Below are 28,000 nucleotides of genomic sequence, written 5' to 3'. Positions count from 1 at the left end.
GCGGCCCTGCGTGGGACAGGGGTCCTCGGTGCGCCCGGTCCCCAAGGGGGGCGGGAGGGGGCCCGGCGCTGCGTGGGGCGGGGTCGCGCAGGCCCCGCCCCGGCCGCGCGCCTGTCCGTGCCGCCCATTGGTCCCGAGAGCTATGACTCGCGGGCTGAGCAGGAAGGAAACCGCTCCCGAGCGCGGCGGCCTCGTCTCCAGGCCGTGCAGCTGCTGCCACCGCTACCCCGTCTGCCTGTCGGCCCGTCGGCCCATCCGCAGCATGAGCGGCCTGCGCGTTTACAGCACGTCGGTCACCGGCTCCCGCGAAGTGAGTGCGCGCCCTGGGGTAGAGCGCTGGTGGTGGTCCTGTTGCTCTGGACCCGGCGCCTGGGACCCGCCCCCAGGGCGGGGGCGGCGAGGTGCTGGACACGGCCTCCTGAGTTGGGTGGGGGCAGGCTCCGCGGCCCCATCCTGAACACCACCTTCGGGCATCCTGGGTCGTCTGCACACCCACTATCAGGCTGAGCCTTGACCATGTCCTTATCTTGCCCTTCCTCTCCTCCACTGTGTGTGTGTGTGTGTACCTGGGGGCGGAGGTGGCGCCTTACCGGTCTCCACCCAGGCCTGCCCTGCTTTCTCTTTCCGAGCTCCTGGCTCTCCCCACCCTTAATTTATCTCTTATGTTCACTCTGACTCCTCTCCTCATGGTTGGTGGTCCCTCTCTCCTTCCACACTCCTGACTCCTCCTCCCAACTCCTAGTGGCCAGAACCCTCCCCTAGGGCGTGGAGCGCGACAGGGGGACAAAAGCTCCTGGCCACACTCTCTTTTTTTCTGCCCAGGGTTCCCCCCATAAACCCTCTAGTCTGCTCACTAACCCCTGCCCGCCCTTTGCCCCCAGATCAAGTCCCAGCAGAGCGAGGTGACCCGCATCCTGGATGGGAAGCGCATCCAGTACCAGCTAGTGGACATCTCCCAAGACAACGCCCTGCGGGATGAGATGCGAGCCCTGGCGGGCAACCCCAAGGCCACCCCACCCCAGATTGTCAACGGGGACCAGTACTGTGGGGTATGGGCCTGGGGGTTGGGGATGGAGGGAGTGTTGTAGGAGGAAACCAGCCAGAGTCAGACCTGAGACAAAGCACCAGTACTCAGGTGACCACCTCTTGTCCCCTCCCCCAGGACTATGAGCTCTTCGTGGAGGCTGTGGAGCAAAACACACTGCAGGAGTTCCTGAAACTGGCCTGAGCCGAGTCAGCCCCCTGGACTCCATCACCACGTTCCCCCCAGCCATCACCCATGAAGGACCTTGTGACAACTCCGTTATTCCTAACCTTCCGACCTTGGAGCCCCTCCCCCCAACCCAAGACCTACCGCCTCCCCTAACTGTAGCTCCCTCTTCTCTATTCAAAGGCAACATTCCTTACCCACTAGTCTCAAAGGCAACATTCCTTACCCACTAGTCTCAGAAATTGTCTTAAGCAACAGCCCAAGTGCTGGTTGTCCTCAGCCTGGCCCTGAGGCTGCCACCCTGCCTGGCACTGGCTGATAGGCACCTTTCTTGGTTCCATTAGCCAGGGCTCTGCCAAAGGCCCCGCAATCCCCATCCGGGAGCACCGCAGAAACAATTAAATGTTCCATTCCATTGGCATCGTGTCTTTGGTGTTGCGTGGACATCCCGGGTCCCTGCTCTGAGCAAGTCTGGTAGATGTAATTGTGCTGAGGCTGTGCTCCCGTGTGGCACCTCTGTGTGCGATTGACAGTGCGTGTGTTTGGATATATGTCCAGCACACACATACCTGTGTGGACCAACGGTTTCTAGAGAGTGTGGGTGGGTCACCCTCCAGTGCACATGCACGTGATGGTGTCCATTACCTTGGTGTATACTGCACGTTTGCATGCCAGTCAGTAACGCGGCTGTGCCTCGTGGCCACCTGCCTGTGTCCCAACAGCTCGGCTAGGTGTGGGTGTGTCATGGAAGTGGGTGCCCAGATGCAGTTCTGTCAGCGTTGGGGCAGTGGCTTTGATGCATAGTGTTGAAGTGTCCCCACGTGCTTGTGGCCCTGCGCGTGTCTGTGCGCAGGGATCTGCACACTGGCACAAGAGGCGCTGGGCTGGGGCGGGCCCTCTCTCCCCTGGAGCAGCTTAGCCCTTCTGGGCAGAAAGAGGAACCTAGAGGACAAAGACCCAGCGGCCAGGCCCGCCAGATGGGGCTCGAGTTACAGAGGGGCGGCGCCGCCCCCTCCTTGGCGGAGCTAGTGCTGCTGGGCTGCCCTGCCAAGAGAGCCTTGCAGAGCAGCCGGCGTTGGGGTGGGCGCTTTATTCGGGGCCGGGGGCGGGCAGCGGAGCCCGGCGCGCCCGAAGCAGCAGCGTGGCGTTGGGCACCAGGCCCGCGGCCTGCAGCGTGAGAGCGTCATTGTGGTAGACTGTGGGCGGGAACGTACTGAAGATCTCGAAGGTGGTGGCCTCCACGGCCCTGGGGACAGGGAAGAACGAATCAGGCCGGGTCGTGGGGCCAGAGCCCCGCTGCGGACGCCAGCTGAGCCCCGCGCCCACCTGGCCTGTGCAAGCAGGGTGCGCACATCACCGACTGTGTCCTCCGGCCGCATCAGCAGCAGGAAGGCCTGCTCGCCATTCTCAGACTTGATGCGCAGCGTGGAGAGCGCGGGCACGGGTGACTCCGGAGACTCCTGGCTCCTGTGGACCCAGAGGCCGTCAATACCCCCTGGTAGCCCAGTCCCAGGGTCCTCACCTCTCCACTCTGCCCTCACCTCTCACGCTCAGCAGCCAAGGCAGGCGTCTCCACCACGATCTCCTGGATCTGGACACACAATGGGCAGCATCGATGGAGTGGACAGAGCCCTGGGCCCTGCCGGTCACACTCTCCCCCCAACCCCTACCGGGGACTTCTCCTGACCAGGGATGGATGAGACCAGTGAGCCAAAGCGGGAGGGGGTATTCTGTGTAAATGGGGGCCCAAGGAGAGGAAATAGAAGGGAAGCTTTGGGAGGTAGCCCCATCGTTCCCTTCCCTCATTCTAGTGGGGGAGACAGAACCCCACACAGTGACCAGGCTGGGTGCCTAACCTAGGAAGGCTTCCCCAGGGAAGGCTTCCCTGGGGAAATGACACTTGAGCTGTGACTGAAGGATGAAGAGGAGTCCTTAGAAATGGGATGGGGGGCAAGGATATTCCAGAGAGCATAGGTCAGGGAAGATTTCTGAGAAGAGGTGATATATTTGAGAAAGTGTCAGCATTCATGTGGCTGAAGCTGGAAACCAGGTTGGACTGGAAAAAAGAAAAGGTTAGAGGTGGCAAGAGGACCGGAAAGGAATGACAGGCCTTACCTAAGAACCACTGGAGGGTTTCAACAGGGAAGAGCCAGGATCCAATTTGCATTTTTAAAAGAGCACAGAGGCTGCTGGGGGAGGATGGCTGGCAGGGCGGGAGTGGAAGTGGGAGGCCAGTGAGGGGCCACTGCAGTTGTCTGGGAGACACTCTGGGGCCTAGGCTAGGATGGTGGGCGGGGGGAATGGAGAGAAGAGATGGATTCGGGAGCAGTTCTGGGGATAGACAGATCTGACAGGACTTGGCCACTTGTGGTGAAGGCAGAGTCCTGGGAAAGGGGTTTGGTATCTTTCACAGGTGGAGACGAGGGAGGAGTAGCAGGATAGTGAGTGAGGAGAGAGGATGATGAGACCTGTGAAGGCCAGGAAGGTGTATTTCGGTCTGGACCTCAAGAGGGTGGCCTGAACTTGGGCTCACCCCCAACCTAGACTCCCGACTTTCCCACTCTTACAGCCACACTCCTGCGTTGGCCAGTTGCTCTCTGGTCCCAGCTCAGAGAGACCAGGAGACAGTCTTGAGAGCTCACCAGCTCCATCGTTTCCAGGAGACAGGGGAACAGCTCTGAGGAACTCATCTCTCCATCCAGGCCATCCTCAGGGGCCCTCAAGCCTGAGCCTCCAGGTAAGCCGCTGCTTCGGTAGGCTGGGCCAGGGTTGATGGTAAAGCCGCCCCCCCGCCCCCCTACCCCGCCAATAAGGCTGGGGGAGCCAGGGCTGGACTCACCTTCAGGGTGTCCCGGATGGGGCCTCGAATGTCAATCACCTCGCCTTGTCGGATCACTAATTTGGGCAGCCTGTTCAGAAACTTCTCGGCGGTCATCCTGGAGCCTGCAGAGAGGGCATTGGGAGCCTTGGCCGGGGCAGAGACTGTGTGTGATGGTGGAGGAGGCTACCTGGAGCTTGTCCTGCCCAGTGCCCCCACCACCTGGCTCAGCCTCAGGGCCGAGCTCACCTGGGTGCTCCATCCTGTCCAAGGGCTTTCGAATCCTCTGCCAGCCTACCACTCGGCCCTCGCCAGGGAACGGGTCCAGCCCATTCTCTGGGTAGACCTGATTGCGCAGGTCACTCACCTGTCAAGAAGGAAGGGAAACAGCGGCTGGCACAGCTCTTCAGCCCTGAGCTCCATGCCCACCCCTACTTGCCCAAACAGAGGAATAGGCCCAAGGGATGGTCTGATGCAATCCCCATTTTACAGATGAGGAAACCGAGGCCCTGGGAAAGAGCAGGAGAGCTGCAGTTCATGCTGCTCCCACCCACCTGAGCCCTGCTCTTCCTGCAAGCTCCCCTCATCACTCCAGCTGCAGCCACAGTACTGACATCCTCCTCACAGAGTCCCTCTCGGGAGCAGACCAGGAGGGGAGGGATGAGGGTGTTAGGAGAGGGCAAAGCCCTGCTTGGCATGAACTACCTCAAACACCCCTGGTCGTGACTCACGCTATTTTCCCCCTCACACGCTCTCACTGTGGAACTAACGCACCACCCTCTGGGACACAGCCTCATGTGCTCCCATCACAGCACCCTCATCTCACTGCCGACTGCCCCCACAGCAGGGGGCCGGCTCCATCTCAAGTCCTTTAGTCCCAACGTTTGCCCCCCAATGGCACTACTTTCCACCCCAACCAGGAGGCTCCAGGAGCCTCTGGGGGGAGCCAGGACAGTTTTACGTGGACTCCTCACGTTCCCCAGGCTGTCCAGGTGTCCTGAATGCTGGGGAGGAGGGGCAGTGGTGCCACGCAGCTGAGGGCTCTGCTTTCAGGATGCCAGAAGGGGGCGCTGCCTGCTGTTCAGCTACATACCTTCCCCACTGCTGATGCGGCAAGTATGGCTACGGCAGCCTTCCCGCTCCCTTCCCAGCCCCGTTTCAGGCTCACCCTCCTTCTGGAGGTCATCAGACTGGGGTCTCTGAGGTGGGGCAGTGCCCCTAGGTGATGCCTGAGGAAGCATTCCCACCCCCTCCAAAATCCCCACACTGGGAGTGAGTGGTTTGAGGAGAGCCCATCACCTTAAAGGGGACCCCGTCAGGGTACAGCCGCTGGAGCTCTGACGGGAAGAAGCCATCCAATATGTCTCGGAGGCAGCGCTGCAGGGGGAGAGGTAGGGTGAGGCCTGGCTGGCCCTGTGCAGTGCCCTACACCCTGCTTCCTGTCTAGATGGCAGGCTCTGGGCCCTGGGATCGTGGGGCCAATTACTCTCTGGATCAGACTCTGGAAACAGAGTCCCAGGACATGGTTGGGGGGGGCGGTTCTGGAGGTTCTGCATGAGCCTGGGTGCTGGGGGTGAGCTGGGCCCATCATCTCCAACTAATGGTGAGCAGGGGGTGGGCCACCACAGTGGCTTGAGGGTGCACAGGCCTGTCTCTCCTCCCCATCACTCCTACCTGTGTGGAGGGATCGTGGAAGGGCCGGAAGGGCCCATCGAACATCACGATGCCATTCCGGTAGAGCTTCAGTGGGATGGGCTCAAGGACACAGTGTGGCACTCTGCTGGGCATTGGTGTCAGCTGGGTGTCACTGTCTACCGCCAGCTCACTGAGATCCTTCAGGCTAGCCAGCAGCCTGTCAAAGTCTACCTCGGGGGGTACCAGTGAGTCTCCTGGCAAAGAGGATTGACACCCATGAGCCTCTCTTCATGGCTGCTGTGTGCTCCAGATCCCTGGCTTCCACAGCCCCCTCCTATGCTGGGCAGGGGCCTTAGCATCTCTTTAAGTGACCACCTGGGGAGGAGGAAGGACAGCTAACACTAGATAATAATAATAGCTGTCTTTTAGTGAGCATTTACTTTGTGCTAGGGTTTTAACATCTATTATCCCATTTCTTCATACCAACCCTATGCTGTAGGGACTATAAACATCCCCATTTTCCATATTAGGAAACTAAGGGTTAGAGGTTAATGGCTGGCCTAGGGACACACACAGTAAGTGGCAAGAGCGGGATCAGATCCCAGATCAGATGTGCCAGGCACTGTGTTAGCAGCTGAAAGGCACAGTGCAGAGTTCCCAGCGGTCTGGGCTCAAATTCCAGCTCCTCCACTTCTACCTGTGTGACTTTGGTCATGTCATTTAACGCTCCGCACCACAGCATTCTCTTCTAGAAGGTGACGATGATAGGACCAGGATGGCTGTGAGGGTCCAAGATGACCACGTAAGAATTCCAACAAGCATCTGTCTGTGTTAGTTATTGTTGCCAGCTCTACTGTGCACAAATGGACCTCAGGCCAACCCAGAGGCCACGCAGCAGGGGTTATTTATCTCCATTTTATACATGAGGAAACAGGCCCACAGAGATGAAAAATGATTTGCCTCAGGCCACTTGGCAAGTTAGAAGAGGGGACTGACCCTGGAGTCTGTTCTTTCCACCCATCTGCACCATCAGGAGACAGAGGTGAGGGTCGGGACACCTGCTGGACAGGACATGGGAGACCTTGGGTTGCACATGTATTTGGCCTCCTCTTCTGACAAATGTGTTGTCCGTAGAGCTGTTCATAAGGTTCACGGGGTGCAGGTGGGGTGATGAGGCAGCCAAGACAGATGCCAGAGCAGAAAGGATACAGGGCAGGTGGGGTGCTGCCAGGGGACAGGCCAGGAGCTTGTTCTCAGTCCTGAAGGGATCTTACCCCGAACTAAGTCATCTACTAGGGTGTAACCCTATAAAACACTGGTGACTTTCTGGGCCTTCTTGGAAGCTGTTTTTCACCAGGACAGCCAGGCTGAGGCAGGATGTGGGTCAGGACTCTGGGGACCCAATTCCTTTCCCCACAGTGGTGCAATGGCTGTACCGGGGAAGTACAGATGTGGGCGGCCCTGTTTCCTGTTGCCTTTGTGGCTGCTGAAACGGTAGGCCCCAGCTGGCCTTCCCTTCTCCCCTACATCTCCTACTGCTGCAGGGGCTGCACCTGCGCCCCCCTCTTCCTGGGGTCCCCTGGAGTCCCTGAGAGTCCCAAGAAAAACTCACAGAACATCCTGGATATCCCTGATATGAGCCAGAACAATATCGAGACACTATTTTCCTTTAACAGCTAACTAAGTACTTTCAGAACACCCAGGTAAACCTGAAAATAACAGCAGAAAAGCTCATCACTGTCAACATCTGCCCCCATCGCTATATTCTTACAGATGGGAAAGTGAGGCCTAGAAAGTCACATGACTCGGCCAAGGCAGGCCACACAGCACGGCCAACAGGACGACTCAGAGGCGCGCGGACTGCTAATCCAGCTGCCTCCTGGGGACTGGGCTTTTCAGGGAGCTGAGGTGTCGACAGGGGAAGGGGCAGGTGGAAACCCAGGGGAGGATGCCAAGAAGCAATGAAAGAGAAAAGGAAAGTTGGCAGAGAAAATCAGCCCGGAAGGCTCTCAGCCAGGGCTCGGGGGTGGAGAAGTGAAAGCAGGGTGGGCCTGGCAGGTATCAGATGCAGCAGAATGGAGGTGACACAAGGGGCCCGGGAGAAGGAACCGCCGCTCTGGACAAACCAGGGCTAAGAGAATAAGGCAGGAAGAGCCTGGCATCGCCACCTCACAGCCAGGAGTGCTCAACAGAAGCCTGGCCCCGTGCAGCCACGTCACATGGGATGAGGCAGGTCAGAGGTCAAGTGAGGCATTTCCTCTCTGAGCTGCAGCTTTCTTTTCCAGGGAATGGGTAGATAACAGAAATCTTCATCCTGCCCGCAAGATCCAGGGGTGAACTGACTGTGATGATGACTCAGCATTTACTATGCCAAGCACCAAGAGGCAGGTCGTCTTCTCCCATTTTACAGATGAGGAAACTGGGCCTTGTAAGGTGACATGCCCCGGGTCACGCAGCTTGCAGGGCCCAGGCGACTCTAAGCCTCTGTCCTCAGTGACCACGCAGGCTTGCCTCTCAGTGTTGGTTCTTCAGATACTGCTCACTGGGGTTCCTTTCCAAGGAGGAGTACAGTGCAGGGAGATCATCTCTGAGGCCTCATCCAACTTTTGAGAGCCCATGATTTTATTTAAAAGGGGAGTGAACAGGCATGGAGATCAAGTCCAAGCTCCTTGGCCCAACTCCCAAGACCCTCAGAGCCCTGGCTCCCCAGCCTGCCCTCAACAAGCTCCCCCACTCACACTCTGAAGCCATACAGCCCGGGCTACCACTTCCAAGCTGTGTGACCCCGGGCACATGGGCCAACATCTCTGGGCCTCAGCTTCCTCTTCTATAAAATGAAGACAATAACAGCCCCACTTTACAGGGTTGCTGTGAGGCTCACAGGAAGTGCCTGGCAGACAGAGCTGTTGTTGTCACTAACACCCCACCCTCTTGATCATCACAGGGCTCAGGTGCCCTCTCACCACCTCCGTGGAGAAGCCTTGCCCGGAGCCCCTGCCCCTGAGCCTGGGCCTCTGTTCCTCCTGGGTTTCTGGAGCCCTTGGGCCCACTCCTGGCCCTCATCACAGGCTGCTGTCATTTTGTTTGCTTATTGGTCTTTCCAGCTACACCGGTCACTCCTTGAACACAGGCAAGAGCAGCCAGCCCTGGGCCTGGCCCACAGTGGGTGCTCAAGACGCACTGGATCCGTCCCTCCATCCCACCACCCCGCCATCCAGCAAGTACGTCCGCAGCGCCCGTGCCCTGCCAGGCTCTGAGCGGCATGGCCACGCCCATGCCCAGAGTCCTGCCCTCCTCAGGCTCATACTTGAATGAAGGAGACAGGGTGACAAAGAGTGACAGTGGCATGTGTTAAGTGCCACTGTGGGGTTGCAGGGCCCAGAGGAGGGCCAGACCCTGCCCCTAGCGCAGCTGAGTGGTGAGCCTGCCCTGGGCTGGCCCCTCGCACCCTCACCGGGAGGACAACCTGCTGCCGTGAAATCCCGGCAGTGTCCGACGTGCCCCAGCTGGCCCGTCCCAGCACCGCAGGCGAAGGCTGTTGAAAGGAAACAGGCCTGCTATTTCCACCCACCTGCACGCCGGGCCCTGCTCTGGGGACTTCACCTACATTCACTCTGCTCTTCAGAGGAGCCGGCGGGGAGAAAACGGGCTCCGAGAGTCTGGTCACCGCCAGGGCCACAGCCAGCCTGTGACTCGGCAGGAGCTGACTTCTCTGGCCCTTGCTTTGATCATCACGCTGCTTTTCCCCACCTCATCCTGTAGAGGATCGTCCCAGCGGGCTCTGACCATCCAGGCCAAGGGCACCCAGGCAATGCCTGCGAATCGCCTGCATGTGCACGTGCCCTGGCCTTCGGGTCGCGCCCTGTGCTGGCACTCTGGAGCGCAGCAGGGGCGGAGCAGTAAATGGACATGGTCATCATTCACCGACCGCATGTCCGCCTGAGAGAACACTCCACGTACTCTACACTGTGGTATTCAGTGCTCTCAGTTCAGGGCCTAGGGGTCAATCGTACCATCTCCTCACCTCACAGATGAGGATGTGGACTCAGAGGTGAGGCAGGTTCCCCACACAGGGTACGATCTGACCCAGGCCCCCCTCTTCAGCCAGAGCCTTTAAGGCTTTCACTGCAACGCAGAGCCCCTAAATACGCGCCCGGGGCAGCTGCAGGGCGGCACAGTGCCTGGCGCCGAGCAGGCACTCCACGCACATGTGCTAGAGCAGGTGGGGTTTGAGCTGAGCTTCACAGGAGGGGAGAAAAGGGGGCAAGGCACTTGGGGGACACAGCACAGGACCGAGCTAGTGGGAGGGTGGGTGGCAGGAGTCCAGCCTGCCTGGGGTCTAGGCCAGGCCAGTTCCAGGGGCCCAAGGGCAGCCCAGGGACAGCCCATGGAGGAGTCAGCCTGGCTTCCTGAGCAGGGGAGGGAAGAGGCTCCCACACAGATGCCGGAGCCTGGGCTTGGGGAAAAGGGTTGGGGAGGTGGGCGCTGGGAGTGGGAAGGGGAGATGTAGAGAGAGGGCAGGGACTTGATGAGGGGTGGGGGGGGTGAGGAGCTCAGAGGTGAAGGGTGGGGGGAGCTCAGAGTTGGCTGGAGCTCTCAGCCCTGAGGCTCAACACCTGACCCGAAGGTGGTAGGACCAGAGCCGGAACTGTCCCTTTCATGTCTCCGCATACCCTGAAGCACCTGGCACGGCATCCTGTTTGCTACTCAACATACTGGTGGGAAGGGGTGAATGATCTGGCCTGAGGCCAAGCCCTTGCAAGGCTTCCTCTCCCCTGAGCCCCTTCATGGGCCCAACTGACCCTCCTCCCTAAGAGTCCCAGGCTCTAGAATGTTTGAATCAGCCCCAGTCTGCCTAATACAGATGCCCCAGCTCACCAACCCACTGGCCTGCTGCCCCAGGGCCTGTGGGGAGTGGTACCCAACAGAGGGAGATCCAGAGAAACAAGCCAGAGCATCAGGGTCAGCCAGAGGCTGGCTTCATGGACCCAAGGGCCCTTGGGGCAGGGGCAGGTTGGCACGTGGGGAAAAGGCCATAGGGAGAGGAAGGGAAAAAGCCAGGAAAGGGGGGCGGGCAGTCCCAGGAGGAAAAGCTGCTAGAAATGAAAAACATGTTGTTCATCTGTCAGAAGAGCTAAACTGAGCCCCCTCCATGTTGAAGAATCAAAAGGCAAAAGAAGAAAAAGACACAAATCAGGAACTTGTGGCCAGGCTTTAGAACAAGGGGCTTGAGAACAGCCGTACTCTGAGCAAAAACAAACAACACAGAGCAGTTGGGGGCTGCTCTCTTTTTGGGAGGAGGGGGTGGAATCCACAGAACCAGGTCCAGAAACCAGCTGTCTGGTCTCACCCCTTCCCCAAAGGAGCAGGGAGGGCCCCACTGGCCAGAAGGAAGTCTGCCCTCCAACTAGTCAGCAAGGCCACATGAGGCCTGAGCCCAGCTCACCGCACAGGGGCAGTGTGTGTGTGTGTGTGTGTGTGTGTGAGTGCGTGCATGCGTGCGTGCGTGTGTCCATAGTGCTGGCAGGCCTCTGGCCCTGGACCCCAGGAAGGGACATCCTTACAGCTTCTGGCAGTTGCCTAGCAGGGTCTCGCCTCTCACCCAGGGAGAACTTCCCATAGCACTCAGCCCAGGGTTCAGCTCCTGGCATGGCCCAGGTGCCATACAGCTCCCCAGCTTTGCCGTGTCCTAAATGGGACATCTTCCCTGACAGCTGTGCTCCCCAGGGTCATCCCAGGTTCCTCCCACCGCCCCCCCAATGTTCGAGCAATCGCCAAGGCCATAGATTCCCCTCCTAAATTTCTCTGCTCTGCCCCTTCTCACCAGCCCCACCAGTATCACCCTTATGCTGGGCATCATCTCATCTTTGGCCTGGATGACTGTAACCATCTCCCAGTGGGCTCCCAGCCTTAAGTCTTGCCCCCTTCACTCAACAGACTGCTTAAGTGCCTCAGTTTCCCCATCTGTAAAATGGAATAACCCCTGGCCTGTGCCAAGGCTATTTGTGAAAATGCTTTAAAAGTGGCAAATTTGGTGCAAATGGAAAGTGATGTTTTTGAAACAAAGGTGAGGGGGTTTTCCCCTGAGATTTAGGGGGAGCTAGCCAATGTGCAGCAGGTGGGACTCTCATGTTTTCAGTCTGGGTTTTTACCCAGCAGGAAACTTATGAAATTAAGAAAGTACAGTTGTCTTCCAAACAGTCCCCTGGGAGCCAAGCTCATGTTCCCATGAGACTGCCACTGCCTTCTGACCATGGAAAACAATGAGAGCTCCCACTTGCGGGGCTGATGACATGCGAGGTGAGTGCTAGGTGTTGCGTCCAACCCACTGACTCGTAGTAACTCCATGGGAAAGAATACACTGATGAGGAACTACTGATCTACTGATGAGGAACTGAAGGCTCAGAGAACGGAACTCGAGTACCCAAGTCACACCTGGGTTAGGCGGTGGTGATCAGGACCCAGGTGTGACCAACAGAGCCTGGAGAACTACCTTCCAGGCAATGACCTCCATTCTTTGAAGAGAATGGACCCAGCTTTCAGAAGTAGCCAGTTCTGGGACTTCCCTGGTGGCGCAGTGGTTAAGAATCTGCCTGCCAATGCAGAGGACGTGGGTTCGATCCCCGGTCTGGGAAGATCCCACGTGCCGCAGAGCAACTAAGCCCATGTGCCATAACTGAGCCTGTGCTCTAAAATCTGCGAGCCACAACTACTGAGCCCGCGAGCCACTACTGAAGCCCGCCCGCCACAGAGCCCGTGCTCCGCAACAAGAGAAGCCACCACAATCAGAAGCCCACGCACCGCATCGAAGAGTAGCCCCCACTCGCCGCAACGCAACTAGAGAAAGCCCGCACACAGCAACGAAGACCCAATGCAGCCAAAAAAAAAAAAAGTATATATATATAAAGGAAGTAGCCAGTTCTATGGCCCCAAATCTCTGGAGTGCATCCCTCGGGATATTAGCAGTTGAGTTAAAAATAAAACGTGGTGGAGGCCCAGAGATGCAGGTAGATTTCAATAGTTTGCTACAAATGAACCTGGAAAGGGAGTCCACAGAGGGGACCAAGCCCCTGGCCTGACGGCCAGCTTCCAAAGCAGGGGGATTGCTTCTAAAGGCCACAGCTTTTAAATGGGTGACATTTTGTAAACTATGGTGCCTGAGACAAATGAGGTCTTGTTACGTTTTGTATCCCTGGGTCCCTGGAGCCTTAGAAAGCTGAGCAAGCAGAGTCTAGGGTTAGGTGGTCAGGGATGGAGGCTGAGGCCTTTCCCTCCTGCTCCTGTGTCAGTGGCAAGCGTGGGAGGCCTTGGGGCACCTTGTGCTGGGAGAAGGGGCATGAATGAGCTGGCCTCTGGACAGCTGTGGGCCATCGGGAGCTGTAGGGGAATTCCCTTTGCAGGAGGGTCCGGGGTGGACCCCGACTTTACCTGGCTTCCAGAACTTCTTGGCTGTCATCCAGTCCCTCTCGCCATCCTCCGAGTCCTCCTCATGCATGGGCTCACCCACCCACTGCAGGCCGTAGTCACCGAGGAACCGCTGTGGGGAGAGAAGAGGGAGATGTCGGGGGCACTGTCAGCTCAGCCCCTACCAGGGGAAAAGGCGGCATCAGCCCAGCCCCCAGCCTCAGGCCTCCGCTCCCAGCCCACTGGATGGGGCGATGGGCCCGGGGGTCTTGGCCACTTCCTGGCTGTGGCCTTGGGAAGCCACCTCACCTCCCAGAGCCTCAGGCTTCTCCTTGTAAAATGAAGCTCGTGAGGACTCACTAAGGTAACTCACGTCATGTCCTTAGCACAGGGCCTGGCACAAGTAGGAACTCGCGTAAGTCAGCCATCATGGCGGCGGGGAGCCATGTGGGTCTGGCCCGAGTGGGAGGAGAGGAAGGGACACCTGCTCTGCAGGTCTGAGAGGACATGTCCCCCCACATGTCCCACACGTGGCCTCTCTAGGGCTGGCCGCCCAGCGCCTTTGCCACAGGAAAACTTCTGAGTTGTCTATGCTTCCTGTTGCTGCTTCCTCACCTCCACTCCTTCCCTCAACCCACTCCAGCCCGGCTTCCATCTCCACAACTGACTGCAACTGCTAACAAGCAGCCCCCCGCAACCTGCCTGCTGCCTAACCCAGCGGGCACACTTCTGCCTTCATCTCTTGCAACATATGTTGTTCTTTTTCAGTTTCAAATTTCTAGCCATCTACACTTAGATGTCCAACAGGCACCTCAAAATGAACTTGGCCCAAACAGCCATGCCTCCCTGCTCCCACCTCCCAAGGCGGGGAGTGGCCCACGTCCCAGCTAGTCTCTAATGTGTTACCCTTTTAAATATTTCACCATATTCCGTACTTGTGTCTCTTCCTGTGTACTTGTTTATGTGTGTCCCCTCTAGACTGTCAGTGCCATGAGGGCAGGGACCCTCTCTGCATCCCAGTGCCTGGCAGGGTGCCGGGCGCACAGGAGACACTTTGTCTGAGTTTGCTAAATTAACGAAGCAATAAACGTGTGAACAACGTGAACATGGGAGCCCCAATGCCCTCTGCCCTGAGGGGGCAGCCCTGACTCCTGTGGCAGCTGCTCAGAGAAGCCCCACGGGCTGCCGGCAGTCCTAGCAGGCCGCTCAGGGAGCAGCTGTTTACCCACAGCCCTGGGGTATGCACAGGCCTGGGTGGGAAGGGCCCTCAGCTGCAGCTGCTGCTTGGGGGTTTGCGTCTGTGGTCTTAAATTAGGTTGGGGCTTTGGAAAGCAACTCGGTGTGGAGAGGGAGAGGCTAGAACCCCAGGAGGAGCTTCTGGTGGGGCCGGTGAGGCAGTGGGGGGCCCTGAGGATGTATGCATGCCTAGGACCCTCCCTTGAGCCTGGGGTCCCTCCAGCTCAAGCCTTGCTGTGTGAACGATGGCAACAAAGGTGACACTGGGTGAGTGAGATGCCACGTCCAGAGGCAGGGAATGGCCATGACCAACGCAGTAAACACGCACAGCCAGGTCCTGGGCGCGCAGCAACGAGCAGGAGAAAAGTGCTCCCTCCCTTGTTCCCTCGTGGGGTCCACGGTCCCCAGAGGAAGAGAGAGTGGAGCACCTGCCCTGGTCACAGGTGAAGGGGGTCCCCTGGGAAAGGGCTCCCACCTTGACTTGAGACTGAGGATCAGTGAAAACTCGCCAGGGGAAGGTAGAAAAAGAAATTTCAGGTGGAAGGAACAACACGGACCAAGGTCCTGAGGTGGGAAAGAGCTTGATGTGGTCAAAGAAGCAGAGGCAGGTCCCCGTGGCTGGAGGGGAGAGTAGTTCAAGCCGACACTGAGGAAGGGGGAGGGGCTAGCCCAAGCCTGAAATGGGATGGGGGGTGCCCCGGGCCCCTGTGTGGGATGTGCGGTGAGGAGACCCCAGAGAGGTGGGCTCTGACCCAGTCCCTGGGGGCAGACAGCCCTGGGCCGGCACCTCCCTCACCTCCATCTCCCCGACCTGCCGCTGCAGCTGCGCGCACGTGGTCTCCAGCTCCTCCTGCCGCTGCAGGGTCACCGTGCCTTCAGGAAAAGACGGGGAGGGGTTCCTGTGCCCCCCGCATGGAGGCTGCCAGGCCACTTCTGGCCATGACAAGAGCTTTGGCCTGAGGGTCATCTGGAGAAGCTGCTCCACGAGAACTCGAGGGATCCCCGGAGAAGCACCTCTTGGCCTCTCGCCCTGACCTTGAGAGGGGAGGCCCTGACTCTCGGGAGGCCACCAGCCCACCGAGCAAGGCTCCTGACGGGGCTGCCTTTCCTCCAGGCTTTGGCTGGCAGGCCCTGTGCTCAGGGCTGGGCTAGGGCTGCGCTCGGGGGACTCAGTCCCACACAGAAGGGCACCGCCCTGGGTGTCACTGCTCCTCTCTGGGCTCCATTGCCCAGACTCCACCACAGGACTCAGCTTGATGCTCTCGGAGCCCTGATACCCAGAGGTCGCCGGCCCAGGGGGTACAAAGGGGGGCTGACCAGCCCACAGAGGGCCTCTTACCCTGGTGCTCCTGGAGGGTCTCCACCAGCTCCTCCAAGGCCCGTATCTTCTGATCCTGCAGCAACGAGACAGGAGGGGAGCAGACCTGGTGGTTCCCAGAGCCCAAGGGAGCCCCTTCCAGATGGGAAGACCCGGCTTAAAGCCCCTGCCCCGCTCTGGCACTGCTCCGGTGCTCAGATGGCCCTTGTGGTCCCACTGAGGTGGGGGCAGGGGGTGGGCACCCCCAAGTGCCCAGCACTCAGCAGCCACCGCTGCCACCCAATCTGAGGTCTACGGGCCTTGCTCAGGTGTGGAGAAGACCCCTAGCCTCTCTGCTCAGGTCACAGGGACCCAGGTCAGTCCCGGGCCAGACCTGGCCCTCGAGTTGGGCGGTTTGCTCAGGGAGATGGTTCTAGAACCCATCCACCATGGTCTATTGCAATAGTAGCCTCACTGGCCTCCCCAGCCCTGGCCCTTCCACCCCTCAGACCAGACCCTGGCCCTCTCCCCCCTGGGGCCCCACCTTGGAGAGCATCTCATCCGCCTGGGCCTTCACCTGCCGCTCCAGATCCTGCACTTTCCTCGCCATGGTGGCCATCAACTCCGAGTCGTGGTACACAGGGACTGCCAACCAGACAAAGTCCTAGAGCCTGGGCCTTGAGCTGAGTCTGAGGTATGGGGGTCCAGGGGAGGGGAGAGGGAGGGGGGTCCAGGGGAAGGGAGAGGTAGCGGGCTCCCCAGCAGCAGAAATAAGGGTGGTAACAACTGCTGCCACCGAGATAATGGGGACAGTTCTACACACTTTTCATATGTCAGCTTTTCTGAGGAAATGAACTGTTTTGGGAAACTGAGGCACAGAGATTCTGTAATGCACCGAAGATGTATATACGAGGGAGTGGTACAACATACGGGTTACATCACCTTGAAACGCTGTCAAAAAGTTCACCCTTAGAGCAACTATACTCCAATAAATATTAAAAAAAAAATGTTCACTCTCAGTTGAATCACTTCTCTAATCTCGCCCCTAATTCACAGGAAATACGTTGGATAGAGGAGCAAGTTAAACAGCACCGGACAAATCACTACGGGGGACATCCTGTGGGACAAGTAGCCCGGACGCTTCAAAAAGTGTCATTTTTTTAAAGAGGCAGGGATTCTGCTCTAAAGAAGTATAACAATCAAATGCAGTGCATGACCCTCAATTAGAACCTAAATCGTGGTGGGGGGGAAGCTATGAGAGATATTTTGGAACACTGGGATGTTAGAGAGTTCCTGGATTGTTCATATTCTTAGGTGAGATCACAGCATCGTGGTTATGTACTTCCTTACTCCTAGAAGATGCAAAGGGAAGTATTTAGAGCTGAAATGTCATGATATCTGCAACTGATTTCTAAATGGCTCATCCAAAACATACACTTGTGTTCATAACATATGTGTACATGGATAGAAAGCAAATATGGCAAGATGTCACTAACTGTTGAACCTAGGCTGAGGACGTATGGGTGTTTGCCGTACTATTATTTCAACTTTTCTGTTTGCTGACAAATTTTCAAATTAAAACATTTGTGAAAGAAAACAAGAGAGACACATGGGAAGAAACAGGCCCCCTTCTTCCCCTGGATGTTGTCTCTCTCTGTGTGAAGCCGGAAGTGTAGCTGTAACCACGTGACCATGTGGAGCTGACAGGCCCAAGGATGGTTCAGTGCAAAGCTGGAGAAACCTGAACTTCTGACAATGTCTTTGAGCTGTTGTCTCCCTAGGACTTCTTAGTATGTGGGATAATAAAGCCCCCTGATGTTCCTTGGTTGAATCAGGGTTTTCGTTGACTTTAGTCAAAATCTTCTTAACTGATATATAGACATTTGGGAACTGTCAGCACACGGATGACAGCACATGTTTGAGGCAGAGTGGAGAGAGAGAGGAGATCCCAGGCAGGAGGAACATCACATGGAAAAGCTGGAGCTGGCAGGGAGCTGAGAGGGAAGAGCCTAGGAGGCAGGAGGATGGCAGGGAGGCCGTGTTATGGAGGCCAAGAGCCCGGGGTGTCCTGAGAAGAGGGATCAGGGAACTGTGTGGAATGTTTCCCTGCAGAGAAGTGAGACAGGACAGGCAAGCCCTTGACTGTGAGCTTGGCAGGGGCAGCCCCTGGCTGAGAGCGGGCTGAGGGGTGGTGGCGGGGGAGAGGCAGAGAGACCTGGGGAACAGCCAGTTTCTGTGGTTGCTGTTGAAAGCATCCCCCCTGGGGTGATGGAGATCCTGGCTTTGTGACCGAATGGCTGTGGGGCCGGGCTCTTCCGGTCTCCTTTTCCACCTCAACCCCTCCCTACCTGTACAGGGGAGGGGGCATTCGGTGGAGGATCAGAGACTGAGAGACAGAAACGGAGACAGAGAGACAGGAAGCTGCTTACCCAAGATATCACAGCTAGTGGAAAACTCTCACCTCATCCCCAGCTCCCCCAGACTCCCAGCTCAGACCCTGCCCCTGCCCAGTGCACCACACAGCTCACCCTGCCAGCCCATGAGCCCCCTGTGCGCAGGACTGCTCAGTCCTACCTCCTCTGGGAAGCCGCCCCAGTGAGCCCCATCCTACTTTGCGCACCTCCACGATTGCAGTGTTGCCACAGCCCTTGGCGGATGGTGTGGGTCAGGCTAGGGGGACTGTCTAGGGGACTTGGGCCTTGTCCAGAGCCCTGCGGAAGCAGGAAGCAGATGCCCGGAGGCTGAGCTTCCCCCTCAGGCCCTTCATTCCTCTTGGACCCTGAATCCTAGAGCCACTGACATCACTCTTGATGGGGATTCCAGCCAGGTGTACTCCAGAGGTGCCAGCCACAGCCCGCCCTGGGGCTTTGCCAGACCTCCTGAGCTAACGGCCGGACCTGTGTGTGGCTTCACGCCAAGCCAGGCTCTGAACAGGTCTGGGGTGCAGGCCCAGGGCCACAGTCAGCCAGGAGTAGAAGCAGCTCCTCTGACCCAGCAGGTGGGAGAAGGTGCCATGCCTCTCAGGGCCTCCCTTTCCCCGGGGCCTCTCCTGCTGCCAGGGACACAGACCCCTTCGGGCCTCTGCACTCACCTTGCCTACTCACAGGGGCACCTATGCCACCATAGCAGGAAGGAACAGAGATCCTTTCTTCTGAGCCGTGCGCGTCATTCAGCACCTCCACCTCATCTTCTGCAGACAGGGATGCCCAGGTCACTGCTCTGGGGCTGAAGCCCAGGCGAAATGGGGGCCCTGGGCCCTGGTCAAGATGAAGCAGCCTGTTCTCTGTCCCCCAGCATATGAGGATAGAAAACTTGGGACGCTGGAGAGCAAGGATCCAACCAGAACAGGCCTCTTCTTGGAGTTCTCCCAACCTGGCTCCCTGGGGGGACCTGGGTGGCCAATGCCAGCACCACGGTGGGGGCTAAAGGAGGGCTGGGATGCAAAGGTCTGAGCCTGTGGGAGGCAGGGCAGCAACGTGAGGACTGGGCTTCAGGGAGAAAAGGCTGTAATGGGCTGCAGGTGGCTGTCGGAGAAGGAGGGCTGGGGTCTGCCCCCCTCATGGCCCACCCCACGGTGAGTGGAGGGGTTCAAATGTTAGTGATGACATCTCCACTAAGGGTGTGGGGTGTCCAAATCCGAGAGCTTCAGATAGCACTGCAGTTGGCCAGCCACTCTGGCTGACGGGAGCTCATCACGCTCTTTCTCTCCATCTGCCCAACTGCAAGGACATGAGGAGGACACGAGGGCAGAGCCCACACTTACCATTTCCGTACATTTTTATATCTCGCCTCCTGGGAATGGGGCAGGAAGGAGAAGGAAGACAGACAAGTTAGGACCCCCTGGATTGCCCTTGGGGGAGGCTCTGGCACCAGGTCCCCCATCAATCCTAAAGAAGGTGGCTCCTGAGGACATCCACCCCCAAATCCCATCCCGGCCCAGGGGTGAGCCAAGGGGCAGGCTTCAGGGTGTCCGACTCCTCCCAACAAAGAAGGATGGTGAAGAGCTGAAGGGCAGAGCCTTGGAGAGAAGATTACAAGAGTCCCCAAGCCCAGGAGCCCAGCCCCAGCTCTGCTCTGAAATGGCTGCAGGACCCCAGGCCTGTCACTTAACCTCTCTGGACTTCCTTGGCCATGATGCAAATGACTCAAAGTGGGCTTCAGAAGAGCAAGGAGAGAGGTAAAAAAATGCTTTGAAAAGATGAAACTGATAGATGAACAAACAGGATTCTCTTCACTGAGAGCCCAGCATGTGGCCGAGCCTGGAACAGGTGGGCCAGCAGTGTTTGAAGAACTAATTCATGACCAGTGAATAAACAGACGGATGCCGCCACCTCGCTAAATGGCACAGCCCAGTGTGTGCTTAGACACATGGAGAGCCTCCCAGAAGAAGGTTCGAGAAAGATAAGGTGATCAGAGAGAGATACATAACTTCTTATCGTTTTCCTCAGGACACTAGGAGTCAATCTCCTAGTCCATGGGAGGAGCCGGGAGGAGGCAGGGGCATGGACACAAAGATCCCACGAGGCCAGCTCCTTACCCCGGATTCACAGGCTCCGAATGCAGAGGTACTCGCCGGGTCTTGCCAAGGGAGGCCAAAGGTGAGCTCATAATTCTACTTCTAGTCTCTAGCTGTCAGGAACTCCCTGAGAAGAAAGAAGTCAGCCCTTGGGGACAGTCACTCAGGACCAGGGAGCGGCCTGAAACTTCCTCTGCCCTGGCTACTTTTCCCAGGAGGGAGCACTGTCCAGGGAGTGGCACCCCTCACTTCTTCCTACTGCCTCTGCAGAAGTTTCTGGAGGCGGCCTGGCCTCAGGATCCCTATGCTTGATGTCCACCTGCTCCGCTGGATATCCAGCTCTCTGCTCTGCTCTTGGAGGTCTCTGGCCTAGCAGTGCTTGGGAAAGGGCGATGGGGGTAGGATGGGGTGCAGAGGTGGGCCGGAAGCCTGGGACTTCCCCAGACTTCAAGCCTGGCACAAGACTACCCAGCAGGCCTGGGGCTTCTGTCTATCTACCAAGGAGCTGGTCATCATGCCCAGGTGTCCCCTCCCCTCCTACCAGAACCAGGGGCCACCTCCAACTTCTCAGAGCCAGAGAGGGGCAACCCCAAGGCAGGATTCTACCAAGACACCACCTGCATGGCAGGGAGGTCAAGAGCCCAGACCCTGGATAGGTTCTGCCATTCCAGTATAGCCTGTGCCTCAGTTTCCTTTAGCATGAAGTGGGGATGGTAATAGTACCAGCCAGGTAGGGGTAACACACGTAAAGCACCTAGCCCAGTGAAACGCTCGAAGGAATTACTCAAAAATGTGAATTGTGGCTACCGCTGTTATTGGCACACGGAAGGCCCTCATAAATGCTGATTTCCCTTCCTTTCCTCTTCCTTCTGGAAAGATGAATGAACATCAGGGATGCAATTAACGGTCACTATTCAGTGAATTAAATATCACGTGGCTAATGTCTAGAAATCAAAGAATCAAACGGCCTCCATCAGGGCCTGAATCAAGTCTTCCATTCCACTTTGGAGATGTGTGGCACTGGCCTCCACCAACCCCTGAATCTGCCCAGCAAGGGGACCTGCATCACCAGCAGGCAGCTCCCTTGGTCTTAATTCTGGAGTTTGGGACTCATGCCCCGCCCCTTTCTCAGAGGTGCCCTCCAAGGACAAGGTCCAGAGTTTCCTGATCTCCATCATCCGGCATCCAGCCTCCCAAACCTGCCCCCAGCCTGCCTGGTTCCTGCCGTCTTGTCCGGGCATCCTCAGGGTATGTGTGGCCAAGTGTGACGGCCCCTGTGGCTCCCTTCACCAGTCTCCACACACTGCCAGAGGAATCTTCTTAAACCCAAAGCTGACATGTCACTTCCCTGCTCAATACTCCCAGTGGCTCCTTCTCACCCACAGAAAAAAAAAATCATGGATGATCTGGTCGCTGCCTGTGTCTCTGGACCTCACCCATCATCACCCACGGTCCCCCCGCATCCCACCCTCCACTTGAGCCACTCTGAACTGTCGGCCCTGAAATGCACCAGGGCTTTCTTTGCACACATGGCTCCTCAGGCCTGGAACCCGATCCCCCAAAATGGTCTCCCTACTCCTACCCACACCCTTCCCTTGGCTGGCTAACTCCTTTTCTTTTTCTTTTTTTTTTTTTGCTTTTATTTAGTTATATTTTAACTTTTTACTTTAAAATTATTATAGATTCACAGGAAATTAGGACAATAGTAGAGAGGTCTGGTGTATCCTTCACAGTTTTCCCCAATAGTCACATTTTACATGACTATTGTACACAGTATCAAAATCAGGAAATTGACATTGTATAATCTGTGTGTGTCATTCGATGCCATTTCATCCCCTGTACAGACTCTGTGTAACCACCACTGCAATCAATATATGTACAGAGGACTTCCCTGGTGGTGCAGTGGTTAAGAATCTGCCTGCCAATACAGGGGACACAGGTTCAAGCCCTGGTCCGGGAAGATCCCACATGCTGTGAAACAAATAAGCCCATGCGCCACAACTACTGAGCCTGTGCTCTAGAGCCCGTGAGCCACAACTACTGAGCCCACGTGCCACAACTACTGAAGCCTGCGTGCCTAGAGCCCATGCTCCGCAACAAAGAGAAGCCACGGCAATGAGAAGCCCACGTGCCGCAACAAAGAGTAGCCCCCACTCGCCGCAACTAGAGAAAGCCCGCATACAGCAACAAAGACCCAACGCAGCCAAAAATAAATAAATTTATATTAAAAAACGATATGTACAGAACTATTCCATCACCACAAAGATCTCCCTTGTGCTACTCCTTTAGCATCACACTCATCCTCTTCCTCACCACTGTCCCTAACCCCTGGCAACCACTACTCTGTTTCCCATCTCTATAATTTTCTTACTTCAAGAATGTTATATAAATGGAATCAAATAGCATGTGACCTTTTTTAAAAAAAAATACAGCTTTATTGAAGTATAATTCACACACTTAACTCTTTTAAAGTATACAATTCACTGGTTCTTAGTATATTCATAAATTCAGAGTTATGAAACCACCATCACAATCAGTTTTGGAACATTTTCATCACACTAAAAAGCCCCAGGCACTGTGCCTTTAGTAGTGAAAACTACCCTGCATGAACTCCCACCAGACCTGATTATCCCTCCTTTCTCCAAATTCTCATCACCATAATGACCCCTCAAAAGAAACTGGTCAAAAAGACAGAAATTAATAAGCATTGGCAAGGATGAGGGGAAACTGGAACCTTTGTTGGAATGTAAAATGGTGCAGCTGCTGTAGAAAACAGTCTAGCAGTACCTCTAAAGGTTAAACAGAGTTATCTTATGGCCTCCATGCCTAGTTATATACCCAAGAGAAATGAAAACTTACATCCACACAAAAGTTTGTATATCTGTTCATAAGCAGCATTACTCGTAATAGCCAAAAAATGTAAACAACCCAAGTGTTCATCAACCAGTGAATGGATAAACGAATGTGGTATATCCTTACAATGGAATATTATTTGGCAACAAAAAAGGAATGAAATACATACTACAATGTGAATGGACCTTGAAAACATTATGCCAAGGGAAAGAAGTCAGTCACAAAAGACCACCAATTGTTATGATTCCATTTATATGAAATGTCCAGAATGGTCAAATCCATAGAGACAAAGTAGGTTAGTGGTTGCCTAGGGTAGGAGGTGCTAAAGGGAGACGGGGAGGGTGTGGGTGGACTGCTAAAGGGTATAGCGTTTCCTTTTGGGCTGATGAAAATATTCTAAAACTGATTGTGGTAAGGGCTGCACAACTCTATGAATACTAAAAACAATTGAAATTTACATTTTAAAGGGGTGAAGTATATAGTATATGAATTTTATCTCAATAAAGCTATCACAGGAAAGAAAAGGACCTGGTCTCCAAACCAAAACCAACATCTTCCCTCAAAATAAGCTCCTCCCACTTCCCCCTTCTTAATGGGACCCCATCATCCAAACACAAAAATTTTCCCTCCTTCTTTCCCTCTTAATCCCATCAGTTACTAAATCCTGCAGGTTAAACTCTGCAGGTCTCTCACACATAGCTCCTCCTCTCCATGACCATTGTTGGCCATCCTAGTGGGACTCTCACTGCCCTTCTTTGGGGCTGTCACAATGGCCCCAAACCGACTTCCCCATTCCAGTCTCACTCCAGGCCAATCCAACACACTGTCTCCAGATCCATTTTCCCATGGATTACAGGATTATCGTCGTCCGTGAGGACGACGATTGTATCTTCCTATCAGCCTGGGGACTCCTGAGCGCAGGGCTGTGTCTCCTCCCTCAGACCGGGGACCCTGAGGACAAAGCCACGTCTACTCCCTTCACTTTGGGGTCCTCCTGGGAGGACTGTGTCTTCCGCCTCAAGCCGGAGGCGGCTAAAAGTTAGGCTGTCTGCCCCTTCAGACTCAAGTTTTGAGAGGAAAGTTCTGTCTTATGCCTCTACATCTTTGGGAGTCAGATTTATCCCCCCACAGGTCCCAGTGCTCTCCAGCGCCGACAAGGACCAGCAGGCTGTACACCTTCTACCCCTAAATCCCCAGCTGGAAGCGCTCACCACGTGACTTCTACCACCAGTCCCGCCCTAGGAGCCGCGTCACCGCCCCCCTGCCTCCACGCGTAGCCATGGTAGGCGGGTGCCCGAATCTGCTCCCAGGGCGCGGGGGGGTCTGCTGGGGGAGCCGGGCCGCGGGTCTCGCATGTCCTTGAGGTTCTCGGGGTGAGGGCCCCAGCCTGTGTGTGTGGCTCCATGGGCAGAAAGGTCTAGGGCCGTGACTCACCACGCAGGGTTGCAGAGCCGCCCGCGGCGCCGCCATCTTGTTGTTACACGGTTTCCCAGGCGACCAGGACTCGTGCGCTTCTCATTGGCTAATTCGAGGGGTGTACCTGAGCAACCAGCAGGCAGCGGAGGCGGGTACAGCCGTCTGTGCTCGAATTCTATTGGCCCACAGAGTCTCAATTCATCACTGGATACTGCAAGTCCCAGAATCCACCGCTCTGAGCGGACTCGGGGTCTGGAGAAATGGAGGGCCCGTTCATGTCAACCCAAGGCACAGAAAGCGGAGAACCTGGGATAAGATTCACGAAGCTGCTGGAAGCCTCTGGACCTGAATGTGTAATCCCGACAATGCCAATCCTCCCAATGATTTTGGGAGAAATTACATTTATCCTTCTGAGCCTGTTTTTTCATCTGATCAGTACAGTACTAAGGGGGCAGTTCTTTTAAGCATGAATGGAAATGATGCAAGTACTTAATAAATGTTTCTTAAATCTGAATTTCTCTGCTAACTTCTTGACCAAACGGCGCCCTGAAAGGACGCTCATATTCTATTTCCTTTGTGTGAAAATTTGGGTGAGACTCCCCCTGCCTTTGGATAAGACACTTTGTGTGATTTTGGGTGAAACATTTCCCCTCCTGAGCCTCACATGAAAAAATAAGGTGTTGGATTAAAGCAACTAGAGAGGGCTTCCCTGGTGGCGCAGTGGTTGAGAGTCCGCCTGCCGATGCAGGGGACACGGGTTCATGCCCCGGTCTGGGAAGATCCCACATATCGCGGAACGGCTGGGCCCGTGAGCCATGGCCGCTGAGCCTGTGCGTTCCGAGCCTCTGCTCCGCAACGGGAGAAGCCACAACAGTGAGAGGCCCGCGTACCAAAAAAACAAAAAAACAAAACTAGAGATAGTTTAGTTAAGAGCATGGACTTAGGCCTCTGAAGTCGTGGATCCTGACTTGTACGTCCTTGGGCAAGTTCCTCACCTTAATTTCTTCTTCTGTAAAATGGGGATAATACCCACCCCCACAGAGTTGCCATGAGAATTAAATGAGATAATGCATACAGAGTACCTGTCACAATACCCATACAGAATAAGTTTTCAAAACATTTCCTGCTTTTAACTAGCATTATCATTATCTCAGTCTTCCAGCTGTGATCTGGGTGTCTATGATTTCTGGCACCCACTTCCTTATGCCTTGGCTTAACCACCAAAGCACCTTCTCTGCGTGTCTCAAACTGCACTTACTAATATTTTCCATTTGACCTTCTCCTCTGCATTTAGGGGAGGGCAGGCTCCTTGAGGCATTCTTTACGCACCAATTGAAGACTGAAGGAAGCTACCAATTAATGAGTGTCTTGCAAGTGCCAGATGCCAAAATTATGAGCTTTACAGATGAGAAAACTGAAGCTCAGAGAAGTAAAGTGACTTACTCAAGACTATGCAGGTAGAAAGCAGAAAAGTGGATTCAAACCCAGAACTGTCTGCCTCCAGAATCTGTGCTCTTTCCAGAAGCTCCCACTTTAGTAAAACAGGCAGGCAAAGGTAAGCCAAGGTGCAGGTGGTACAGGTCTATGGCCAAGCGAAGGGTTCAGGTGGAAAGTGTGACTGGAAGTTGGAGGTGGGAGAGCTCTCTTGCCACTAAGCTGCTCCCAGAAAGTTCTCAGAGGCTTGAGATAGATGAGAAAGTTCGAGGTCATGCTGGGGCCAAGTGTTTTGGGGGGTTGGAGCCATAGTCAGGGGACTAGCAACCTTTTACTGTCACCTTGCTCATGTTCCTTCTGCTCTTAAAGATAAGCATGGACTTGAGGCTATGGGGAGGGGGAAGGGTAAACGGTGACAAAGCGATAAAGAGGCATGGACATATATACACTACCAAACGTAAGGTAGATAGCTAGTGGGAAGCAGCCGCATAGCACAGGGAGATCAGCTCAGTGCTTTGTGACCGCCTGGAGGGGTGGGATAGGGAGGGTGGGAGGGAGGGAGACGCAAGCGGGAAGAGATATGGGAATATATGTATATATATAACTGATTCATTTTGTTGTGAAGCTGAAACTAACATACCATTGTAAAGCAATTATACTCCAATAAAGATGTTAAAAAAAAAAAAAAACGAATGTAAAAAAAAGATAAGCAAGGACCAACAGCAATGGGAGGCAGGGGGCTCTGGCCTCATGGGTCCTGGTGTGCCCGCTGCCTCCCACCTCAGCAAGACTGGGGAGTGAACTGGCATTTACCCAAGCATCAGAGTTTACAACATACCTCCCTCCTACCCAGGGCCGGAAGCGTGGCCTGAGACTCTGCAGTAGGCAGACATTCAGCAAATATCTCGTTCCTGTGAGGGAGGTGGGAGCCCTCTAACCTGGCGGGCAGTTTATTATTATTATATGTATATATATATATATATATTTTATTTGGGCTGCGTTGGGTCTTCATTGCTGAGCACAGGCTTTCTCTAGTTGCGGCAAACGGGGGCTACTCTTCGTTGCGGTATGTGGGCTTCTCATTGCAGTGGCTTCTCTTGCTGTGGAGCACGGGATCTAGGTGCCTGGGCTTCGGCAGTTGCAGCACGCAGGCTCAGTAGTTGTGGCACACGGATCCCAGAGCACACGGGCTTTGTTAGTTGCGGCACGTGGGCTCAATAGTTGTGGCGCATGGGCTTAGTTGCTCCACGGCATGTGGGATCTTCCCGGACCAGGGATCGAACCTGTGTCCCCTGCATTGGCAGGCACATTCTTAACCACTGCACTACCAGGGAAGTCCCCAGTTTATTATTTTTTAAAAAACATTTATTGGGGGAAGTCAGGGCCTTATTATAAAAGTATACATTTTCATCATAGAAACTTGGAAAATAGTGATGGCCATCATTTATTGAGGAAATATGATGGGCCACCAATACTTAACAAGTCTATGGGGCTGGGCTCTGTCACTTACTAGCTGGCTGTTTCTGCTCCAGCTACTCCACTGAGCCTCAGTTTCCATATCTGGAAAATAGAGATTCTAATAGAACCCACCTTGCATGATAACCCTTATCATGCAAATTAAATTTCTCATAATATTGTCATATTTTTTTTAAAAAGATGTTTTCCAAAAACAAAGTTATGAAAATGAAACAAGAGTCTAAGCTCACCTAATAGTTATTTTTCTGACTTATATTTTTCTATCTCCCATCTTAGATGGTTCTGGAAATCTTTCCAAGGTCTCCAGACTTACATAAGATTTGAGTGTTAGGGACGTCCCTGGCCGTCCAGTGGTTAAGACTGCGCTTGTACTAGAGGGGGCACGGGTTTGATCCCTGGTCAGGGAACTAAGATCCCGCGTGCTGCCCAGTGCAGCCAAAAAAAAAAAAAAAAGATTTAAGTGTTAGAAGGACATTGGAGGAAAATTTGTCCAGCTTCCAAGCTCACCCAGGACTCCCTCTGGACTTCTGGGGTGGGGGCCACTTGGCCTCTTCTTGATTCCATCCTGGGGTGGATGCTCATTGCCTGACAATGGTGCAAAGGCCCTGGAATGGGAGGAGGGAGGCTCTTTCTGGGTCTGCTCCTCACCTGTGGGATGAGGAAGTAGAGGGTTACAGGGTTAGAGTGTTAGAGGGTTCTGGAGGC

At 55.2% G+C, this 28,000-nt stretch overlaps 2 protein-coding genes across 16 annotated transcripts; one reads left to right on the top strand and one right to left on the bottom strand.

Annotated features, from left to right (window-relative positions):
• Nucleotides 1–49: 49 nt before the first annotated feature.
• Nucleotides 50–1,631, top strand: SH3BGRL3 (SH3 domain binding glutamate rich protein like 3). Its single transcript, XM_004266647.4, has 3 exons — nucleotides 50–310; nucleotides 882–1,049; nucleotides 1,163–1,631. The coding sequence occupies exons 1-3, from the start codon at nucleotides 143–145 to the stop codon at nucleotides 1,226–1,228; spliced, it is 402 nt and encodes a 133-aa protein (XP_004266695.2). The 5' UTR covers nucleotides 50–142; the 3' UTR covers nucleotides 1,229–1,631.
• UBXN11 (UBX domain protein 11) lies at nucleotides 1,460–24,637 on the bottom strand. 15 transcript variants are annotated; one of them, XM_049699288.1, is made up of 15 exons: nucleotides 24,404–24,631; nucleotides 20,138–20,243; nucleotides 19,364–19,392; nucleotides 18,692–18,790; nucleotides 16,145–16,245; nucleotides 15,643–15,697; nucleotides 15,100–15,176; nucleotides 13,092–13,200; nucleotides 5,703–5,917; nucleotides 5,328–5,405; nucleotides 4,278–4,395; nucleotides 4,050–4,153; nucleotides 2,752–2,801; nucleotides 2,537–2,677; nucleotides 1,460–2,456 (listed from the first exon to the last, which is right to left on the bottom strand). In XM_049699288.1, the coding sequence occupies exons 2-15, from the start codon at nucleotides 20,206–20,208 to the stop codon at nucleotides 2,300–2,302; spliced, it is 1,404 nt and encodes a 467-aa protein (XP_049555245.1). In that variant the 5' UTR covers nucleotides 20,209–20,243; nucleotides 24,404–24,631; the 3' UTR covers nucleotides 1,460–2,299. The 15 variants fall into 15 exon arrangements, with proteins under 15 accessions (XP_049555245.1, XP_049555237.1, XP_049555227.1 ...); XM_049699299.1 differs by having other exon boundaries at nucleotides 2,268–2,456; nucleotides 2,563–2,677; nucleotides 24,404–24,633; XM_049699280.1 differs by having other exon boundaries at nucleotides 1,460–2,677; nucleotides 16,145–16,222; nucleotides 18,705–18,790; nucleotides 24,404–24,635.
• Nucleotides 24,638–28,000: the final 3,363 nt, after the last annotated feature.

This window comes from Orcinus orca, chromosome 1 (genome assembly GCF_937001465.1).
Source record: "Orcinus orca chromosome 1, mOrcOrc1.1, whole genome shotgun sequence".
Taxonomy (NCBI): Eukaryota; Metazoa; Chordata; class Mammalia; order Artiodactyla; family Delphinidae; genus Orcinus; species Orcinus orca.
This window is presented reverse-complemented; position numbering and strand designations above follow the sequence as displayed.

What these genes read in the sequence shown, in the direction of transcription:
- SH3BGRL3 (XM_004266647.4), top strand. Translation starts at nt 143, where the DNA reads ATGACTCGCGGGCTGAGCAGGAAGGAAACCGCTCCCGAGCGCGGCGGC. An exon ending in CGGTCACCGGCTCCCGCGAA is followed by an intron (nt 311 to 881) that starts GTGAGTGCGCGC and finishes CTTTGCCCCCAG; the next exon opens with ATCAAGTCCCAGCAGAGCGA. An exon ending in ACGGGGACCAGTACTGTGGG is followed by an intron (nt 1,050 to 1,162) that starts GTATGGGCCTGG and finishes CCCCTCCCCCAG; the next exon opens with GACTATGAGCTCTTCGTGGA.
- UBXN11 (XM_049699270.1), bottom strand. Translation starts at nt 20,208, where the DNA reads ATGAGCTCACCTTTGGCCTCCCTTGGCAAGACCCGGCGAGTACCTCTG. An exon ending in CGGATGAGATGCTCTCCAAG is followed by an intron (nt 15,698 to 16,144) that starts GTGGGGCCCCAG and finishes TCGTTGCTGCAG; the next exon opens with GATCAGAAGATACGGGCCTT. An exon ending in CTGACGGGGTCCCCTTTAAG is followed by an intron (nt 4,396 to 5,327) that starts GTGATGGGCTCT and finishes CCTTCTTGACAG; the next exon opens with GTGAGTGACCTGCGCAATCA.